At 44.0% G+C, this 9066-nt stretch overlaps 1 protein-coding gene across 1 annotated transcript; it reads right to left on the bottom strand.

Annotated features, from left to right (window-relative positions):
• Positions 1-1612: 1612 nt before the first annotated feature.
• TCIM (transcriptional and immune response regulator) lies at positions 1613-2828 on the bottom strand. Its single transcript, XM_060787147.2, has one exon. The coding sequence runs from the start codon at positions 2690-2692 to the stop codon at positions 2405-2407; it is 288 nt and encodes a 95-aa protein (XP_060643130.1). The 5' UTR covers positions 2693-2828; the 3' UTR covers positions 1613-2404.
• Positions 2829-9066: the final 6238 nt, after the last annotated feature.

Genomic DNA, 9066 nt, shown 5'->3' with positions numbered 1-9066 from the left:
GGGGGGATTGATTTTGTTATTTAAGAGTTGTAGTTGGTGGGATTTATAGTTTACTTACAATCAAAGAGCGTTCTGAACTCCACCAATGATGGAACTGGACCAGACTTGGCACATAGAACTACCATGACGGAGAGAAAATACTGGAACGGTTTGGTGGGCATCGACCTTGAGTTTGGGAGTTGGAGTTCACCTACATCCAGAGAGCACTGTGAACTCAAACAATGAAGGACCAAACTTGGCACAAATCCTCAATAAGCACAAATGTGAACGCTGGTGGAGTTTGGGGGAAATAGACCTTGATATTTGGGAGTTGTAGTTGCTGGGATTTATATTTCACCTACAATCAAAGAGCATTCTGAACTCCACTAATGATGGAACTGGACCAGACTTGACACACAGAATGGCCATGGCCAACAAAAAAAAACTGGAAGGGTTTGGTTGGCATTGGCCTCTAATATTTGGAATTGTAGTTCGCCTACATCCAGAGAGCACTGTGAACTCAAACAATGAAGGACTAAACTTGGCACAAATACTCAATCTGCACAAATGTGAACACTGGTGGAGTTTGAGGAAAATAGATCTTGACATTTGGGAGTTGTAGTTGCTGGGATTTATAGTTCACCTACAATCAAAGAGCATTCTGAACTCCACCAATGATGGAACTGAACTGGATTTGATAAACAGAATGGCCATGGCCAACAGGAAATACTGGAAGCGTTTGGTGGGCATTGATCCTGAGTTTTGGAGCTGTAGTTTACCCACATCCAGAGATCACTATGGACTCAAACAGTGAGGGACATGGACCAAACTTGGCACCTACATTCAGAGAGCTCTTTGGACACAAACAATGATGGATCTGGACCAAACTTGGTACGAATCCTCAATATGCCCAAATGTGAACACTGGTGGAGTTTGGACGAAATAGACCTTGAGATTTGGGAGTTGTAATTGCTGGGATTTATAGTTCACCTACCATCAAATTGCATTCTGAACTCCATCAGTGATGGGATTGAACCAAACTTCCCACATAGAAAACCCCATGACCAAAAGAAAATATTGTGTTTTCTGATGGTCTTTGACAACCCCTCTGACACACACCCTCTCGACCCCCCTCCCCCCCCCCCAGGGGTCCAGGTTGAGAAAAACTGCTCTAACCTCACCAGATATCTTAAAAACCTATGAAATTCATGATTTGATCATAAATGTCCATTTGGCTTGAAGGACCATACACACATGTAATCCTAAATATATAGTTACCTGTTCCTTTCCAAATAGAATAAGATGTACTTTGCACATGCTCAGGGTTAAAATGAGTGCAATTCTCACAGTATTGTCGAAGGCTTTCATGTCCGGAATCACTGGGTTGTTGTAGGTTTTTTGGGCTGTCTGGCCATGTTCTAGAAGCATTCTCTCCTGTCCTCACAACCTCAGAGAACGCCTGTCACAGATGCAGGTGAAACATCAGGAGAGAATGCTTCTAGAACATGGGCAGACAGCCCGAAAAATCTACAACAACCCAATTCTCACAGGTTTGAAAAGGATTCATAAAGAGATGGCTTTAAAAAAAAAGTATTATTTTTATGCTCAAATCAAGCATTTCAGACCCAAAGGATTTCTATCAAAATTATAATTTATTTGTTCCACAGATGAGCGGATGCGAAGGCCAGAAATACAGTATTGTTGCAAACATTGTCTGTCGCTTGCAAAATTCACAGCAAGAATTGCACTTTAGGCACTTACAATTCTTTTGTTTTGCTTTTCTGGAAGCGCACACTCGAAACCGCCTTTCGATATCAAGAGAACTCAATGTCCCAAAGAGACCTCCCCAGTTCATTCAATGCAGGACGAAGCTTCCTTTTTCGAAAGGAAACTTGTGCGCAACTAGTTTGAGTCTCGGCGTCTGTTTCATGCTGTCCCCAAAGCCAGTCCTCTCCCTGGAGCATTGTTGTGCATTACAACACCAAAGACGCCACGCGCTTCTCGTAGTGCATTTTAAACAAATGCAAACAGACAAAGTCACGGATCGCTCTCTAATCCTCTTTCATCCCAACAGACAACAGGGAGAGGCTTACGGAAGGCTTTCGACATTCAATAAACAAGTCTCAGAAAAGATTGTCAGTCTGGAGGAAAGCCATCCAGATTCTCGTTGGCACCGGAAAATGTGCCCGACTGTGCCGCCGGTTGCCCTCCTTGCTTCGTGGCTCAGGGACTGCTGTCCATTTGGCCCACTGACCAAAGCTTTTGACTCCTTTACAGTCTTAGTGTTTCAAGTGTCCAGTAATGGAACTGGACACTCATCATCTCCCGGCATCCTTCCTCCTCGTGGCATCTGGAGGCCCCATGATGCCCAAAGCGATACATCTGGACTAAGGACTTGCGCTCTTTCCATCCCGTCCTACCTCCTTCAGTGGACTTTGATGGAGTGCTTCCCAAACTTGAGGAACTGGAAGAGTTTCTCTCTGGTCCTCTGCTTCAAAGCCATAAGCGACCGGGCTTTCTCCTCCAGTTCTTGGTCCGGAGCCAGGATGATCTTGGCCCGCTCTTCGGCCTTCCGGTCCCCGGAGTGTTTGAAGAGCTTCTCCAAGGACTCTTGGTCCAAGTTCTCGAAGATGTTGGCCACGGCTTTCTTGCGCAGGGCAGTATCGAAGCGATAGCCGTGGACCGAAGGGCTCACCCGCAAGGAGGTCGACATGGCTGGGGTCACGATGGAGCTGCTGCTTTTCCAAATGGTGCCAGCGACCAAGAACGGTCTTCTCCTTGGAGTGTTTCTTGCCCAGGGATCCAGTGGAGAGCTCCTGGCTCCAGCGTGGCTATTTAAAGGCAATTCCGAGGGAAAGCCGGAGGTTCATGTTACAGAGATGATGACATCAGACCGGAGATCAACGCCCATGAACCTCAGGCCGGGTTAACAATTGCATTGCCAAAACAGCAAGGCTGGAGAGGAAGGCCTCTTGAGTGTAAATAGCCAGCACTGATTCGTCTTGCAGGAAAACCACTTCTGGGGAAAGTATTTGCTTGCTCAACACATTGAAATGTGTCTCGAATGAAAATTTGCTTTTTTGTTTGTAGCTTTGTTTTGGTGTTGTTAATAATCACTCTGGGCTGTTGTGAGTTTTCCGGGCTCTCTGGCCAAGTTCCAGAAGCATTCCTCCTGACATTAGTGCAGTATAGTGGTATAGTAAAGATAAAGGTAGTCCCCTGACATTAAGTCCAGTCATGTCTGACTCTGGGGTGTGGTTCTCATCTCCATTTCTAAGCCAAAGAGCCAGCATTGTCCATAGACACCTCCAAGGTCATGTGGCCGGCATGACTGCATGGAGCGCCGTTACCTTCCCGCCAGAGCGGTACCTATTGATCTACTCACATTTGCATGTTTTCGAACTGCTAGGTTGGCAGAAGCTAGGGCTGACAGCGGAAACTCACACCGCTCCCCGGAATCAAACCTGTGACCTTTCGATCAACAAGCTCAGCAGCTCAGCGCTTTAACCCACTGCGCCACCAGGGGCTCCCACATAGTGGTATAGACAATCTATATAAATAAAAATGTAATGTTTGTTTGTGGGATTAACATAACTCAAAAACCATTGGACGAATTGACACCAAATTTGGACACAATGCACCTATCAGGCCAATGAGTGTCCATCACCCCTAAAAATTTTCTAAGATCTACAGAGGCACTCGCTGGAACACCTCAGCAAGCGAGAGTCCAAAAGTGGCAGGCTCAAACCCAAAACCTCAACCAATGGCTGATACCAAATGAGAGACTCCCCCCTGGGCACACAGAGGACTGGGCGACTTGGAAGGCGCTGAACAGACTGCGCTCTGGCACCACGAGATGCAGAGCCAACCTTCAGGAATGGGGCCACAAAGTGGAATCCACAACATGCGAGTGTGGAGAAGAGCAAACCCCAGACCACCTGCTGCAATGCAACCTGAGCCCTGCCACATGCACTATGGAGGACCTTCTTGCAGCAACACCAGAAGTACTCCAAGTGATCAGATACTGATCAAGGGACATTTGATCAACTACCAAACTCACAAGTTTTGTATTTTGTCTGTTTGTTTGCTTTGTTCTGTTAGAAATGTAATATAATTTGACTGGTTGTCCTGACATGACAAATAAAATAAAACCCCTAAAAACACACCAAAAACCCAGCAGAACAGACTTAACCCCCCCCAGACTTAACCCCCCCCCCCAATAAGCTATATAGACATATACACTCATATACATATACACATGCACACATACATACGTACAGACACACACACACACATATATATACAAGTACATACAAATACACACACACTATACACATGCACACATACACATATAGACATACATGCACACATATATACAAAAGCACATACATATACTCAATATACATATACACATATAAACACAGAAATACACAAATATACACACACGTATACACACATATATACACACACATATGCACGCACACATAGACATGCATATATCTATCTAAATCTATCTATCTGTATATGCAAACACACATATATATACAAATATATACAAAAAAACACATATATACACACACACAAAACATACACAGACTGGACCACAGCAACACGTGGCAGGGGACGGCTAGTGTATATAAATAAAATGTAATGTTCATTTGTGGGATTAACATAACACAAAAACCACTGGACGAATTGACACCAAGTTTGGACACAATACGCCTAACAACCCAATGTATGTCCTTCACTAAAAAAAAATATGATTTCGTAATTTGGGAATTGTAGTTGCTGGGATTTATAGTTCACCTACAATCAAAGAGTATTCTGAACCCCACCAACCCCACCCAATTTTAAAATAAATATTTAAGATCATTTGCTGTGTTTTTAGATATGAAACAGGATGGAATTGAACCAAACTTGGCACACAGTTCTCCCATGACCAACAGAAAATACTGGAAGGGTTTGGTGGGCAGTGTCCTTTGGTTTTGGAGTTGTAGTTCCCCTACATCCAGAGATCACTGTGGACTCAAACAATGATGGATCTGGACCAAACTCTACACGAATACTCAATATGCCCAAATGTGAACACTGGTAGAGTTTGCGGGAAATAGAATCTTGTCATTCGGGAGTTGTAGTTGCTGGGATTTATAGTTCACCTACAATCACAGAGCATTCTGAACCCCACCAATGATAGAATTGGGCCAAACCTCCCACACAGAACCCCCATGTGGGCCACAACAACGTGTGGCAGGGGACAACTAGTCTATATAAATAAAATGTAATGTTCGTTTGTGGGATTAGCATAACTAAAAAACCACTGGACGAATTGACACCAAATTTGGACACAAGACACCTCTCAGGCCAATGAGTGACCATCACTCAGAAAAACACTGAAAAACACAGTGGAAGGGACTTAAAAAGCAAAAAAAAAACTTCATCAGTGTCGCAGATGGACGATGAAAGCGACAGTTCCCCTGGCGTCCAGAAAAAGTTAAATAGCCTCTGTGTATGTCTGTATATGTTGTATGTCAAAAATTGGCATTGAATGTTTGTCATATATGTGTACTAGGCTTGGGTAACCACGGAAAAATTTGGTTCTAAACTCGTTTTGTTTTTAGGGGGCCCTTGCGTTTAGTTTTTTTTAATAATTCCGAAATTTTCCTTTTAAAAATTTCGAAATATACGAAATTTCGTAAAATTTCGAATCGATTCGTTAATGGCGGACGCGATTGCGCAATATGCTAAAAAAAAACCCTCCAAATGGGACAGGGGGAACTTCTGAAGCTTCCCTCTCCCTCTGTTGTTGACTGTTGGTGTGATAAAACACACAACAACTATAAAACTTGCACCAGACATGCGAAAATAATTACGAAATAATTACGAAATAATTACGAAATAATTACAAAATAATTTCGAAATAATTACGAAATAAATTGAAAAAATTGTTTCGAATCCAATTTACTCCTCACACTATTCCTGCATGGCTCAATATTGGATCGTAAGCTAATTTAAATATGAATTAATAACGAATTACGAAATTAACGAACGAAACCGCCCAAGCCTAATATGTACACTGTAATCCGCCCTGAGTCCCCTGCGGGGTGAGGAGAAGGGCGGAATAGAAAAGCTGTAAATAAAATAAATAAATAAATAAATACTATAAACCATAAACTCTGGATTGACTTAATATTCATACTGGAATTCGGGAATTAGACGCAAATTAAGACCAATAAAAGCAAACTTAAAGTAAGGCAGTTTTGCATTTCTGCTTTCTGAAAAATGGGGACATTCCTCTGGATGCTGAGCACGCCTCCCTTGGAGCACCTCAGAGGGACTGAAGGAACCCAGACGCCACGTTGGCTGGCTCCTCTGCAAGGACAGCCGGAGGACCCCGCGGGCCGAGACGCGGATCACGCCCACGACAGGCGGCCGGCTGCAGAGGCCGAGACGGGTGTCTGTTTCCTGGCATTCATCTTCTGACGCGAACTGAGAACGGCCAACAATGCAATCTCGGCAGTCGGATTCTCCGATTGTCTCCCGGCTTCCTCCGAGACCCCGGCTGTTCCATTTCACTAGTCTTTGTTACCCAGATTCATTTTAGGCTTTCTCCCTTCTTCCACTTGAAGCAGAATAGGCATGTCTTGCGTGTAACTATTGGCATTGTTTGGCCCCGGTGATGCTAAATGTCAAGCTGGCTAATATTTCTAATCAATGTACGTACGTACATCCACTATCACGGATTTGCAACCATTTCATCCGACACATTTATAGCACTACTAGCCGTCCCCTGCCACGCGTTTCTGTGGTCCACATGGGGTTTTGTGTGGGAGGTTTGGCCCAATTCTATTGTTGGAGGGGTTCAGAATGCTCTGTGATTGTAGGTGATCCCAGGAACTACAACTCCCAAACGTCAAGGTCTATTTTCCCCAAACTACACCAGAGTTCACATTTGTGCATATTGAGTATTTGTGCCAAGTTTGGTCCTTCATTGTCTGAGTTCACAGTGCTCTCCGTCTGTGGTTATATTTGGGCATATTGAGTATTCATGCCAAGTTTGGTCCAGATCTATCATTGAGTCCATAGCTCTCTCTAGATGTAGGTGAACTACAACTCCAAAACTCAATGCCCACCAAACCATTCTAGTGTGTTCTGTTGGTCAGGGGAGTCCTGTGTGCCAAGTTTGGTTCAATTCCATCATTGGTGGAGTTCAGAATGCTCTTTGATTATAGGTGAACTATAAATCCCAGCAACTACAACTTCCAAATTACAAAATCAATTTTTTTTGAGTGATGGTCACTCCTTGGGTTAGTAGGTGTCTTGTGTCCAAATTTGGTGTGATTTTGTTCATTGGTTCTTTTGTTTTTAAGGTACTCATTATGCACAGAGCATTTTTAGATATATAGATTATTATTCCAGTATTAACTGCCAAAAGTCAACTTAAAAACATTACTTTTTAGACACACCTTTTGTGAAGGAAACTAAGCTGGAGTGATAAGAAACACCATCATGTTTATGGACTGCAAAAGGTAAAGGTTTTCCCCTGACATTGAGTCCAGTCATGCCTGACTCTGGAACTCTGGTGCTCATCTCCATTTTTAAGCCGACGTTGTTCATAGACACCTCCAAGTTCATGTGGCCAGCATGACTCCATGGAGCACCCTTACCTTCCCGCCAGAACGGTACCTATTGATCTACTCACATTTGCATGATTTCGAACTGCTAGTTTAGCAGAAGCTAGTGCTGACAGCAGAAGCTCATGTCGCTCCCCGGATTCGAACCTGTGACCTTTTGGTCAACAAGCTCAGCAGCTCAGTGCTTTAACCCACTGTGCCACCAGGACTGGAACAAAGTGCAATATGATCAGACATGATGCCACAAGAATGTGAATGTATATTATTGTTGTCAAAGGCTTTCATGGCCGGAATGACTGGATTGTTGTAGGTTTTTTTCGGGCTATATGGTCATGTTCTAGAGACATTCTCTCCTGACGTTTCGCCTGCATCTATGGCAAGCATCCTCAGAGGTAGTGAGGTCTATTGGAACTAGGAAAATAGATTTATATATCTGTGGAATTACCAGGGTGGGACAAAGAACTCTTGTCTGCTGGAGTCCCTCGGCCCATGAGATCACCTGAGAACATGGAGGCCGTGAGAGCTTCAATGTTGCAATCACCACAGCATTCTGCACGCAAACATGCGTCTGCCCTTGAACTTTCCGATCGTTCTGTGAGGAGAATTCTTCATGATGATCTTCATTTCCATCCTTACAAGATGGTGATTGTGCAGGAACTTTCTGAATGTGACTTCAATTCGTGGAGGAACGCATGTGAGGTTCTTCTTGAAGTCATTCCTGAGGACGCTATTGTTTTTTTTAGTGATGAAGCCCATTTTCATTTGTGTGAATCCATCAAGAAACAAAACGCGACTCATCTCTGGTTGCTTCTGGACACTCACTGGAACACCTCAGCAAGCGAGAGTTCAAAAGTGGCAGGCCCTCAATCTGTGGGTGATACCAGATGAGAGACTCCGCCCTGGGCACACAGAGGACTGGACGACTTGAAGGCGCTGAACAGACTGCGCTCTGGCACCACGAGATGCAGAGCCAATCTTAAGAAATGGGGCCACAAAGTGGAATCCACGACATGCGAGTGGGGAGAAGAGCCAACCACTGACCACCTGCTGCAATGCACCCTGAGCCCTGCCACGTGCACCAGGGAGGACCTTCTTGCAGCAACACCAGAAGTACTCCAAGGGGACAGAGACTGGTCAAGGGACATTTAATCAGCTACCAAGTTTGCAAAATTTGTGTCTTTTTTTTTAATCTGTTTGTTTTGTTCTGTTAGAAATCTAATACAATGTTCTGCTTGCGGATGACACGATAAATAAATAAATATAACAAACAAAACATGCGCTAATGGGCTGACAACAATCCTCGAGAATGGCATCCAAGGCCTTTGCATTCACCTAAAATCACAGTGTGGTGTGCCATTTCCTCAGTTGGAATTCTTGGTCCCTGGTTCGTTGAGGAAAATGAAGTCGCAGTGACAGTGAATTCGGACCGGTATATAAACATAATACAGGAATGTTT

Source organism: Anolis sagrei, chromosome 7 (assembly GCF_037176765.1).
Source record: "Anolis sagrei isolate rAnoSag1 chromosome 7, rAnoSag1.mat, whole genome shotgun sequence".
In the NCBI taxonomy this organism is placed as follows: Eukaryota; Metazoa; Chordata; class Lepidosauria; order Squamata; family Dactyloidae; genus Anolis; species Anolis sagrei.
The sequence above is the reverse complement of the archived record's forward strand: the minus strand, read 5'-3'. Positions and strand labels throughout refer to the sequence as shown.

What these genes read in the sequence shown, in the direction of transcription:
- TCIM (XM_060787147.2), bottom strand. Translation starts at nt 2,692, where the DNA reads ATGTCGACCTCCTTGCGGGTGAGCCCTTCGGTCCACGGCTATCGCTTC.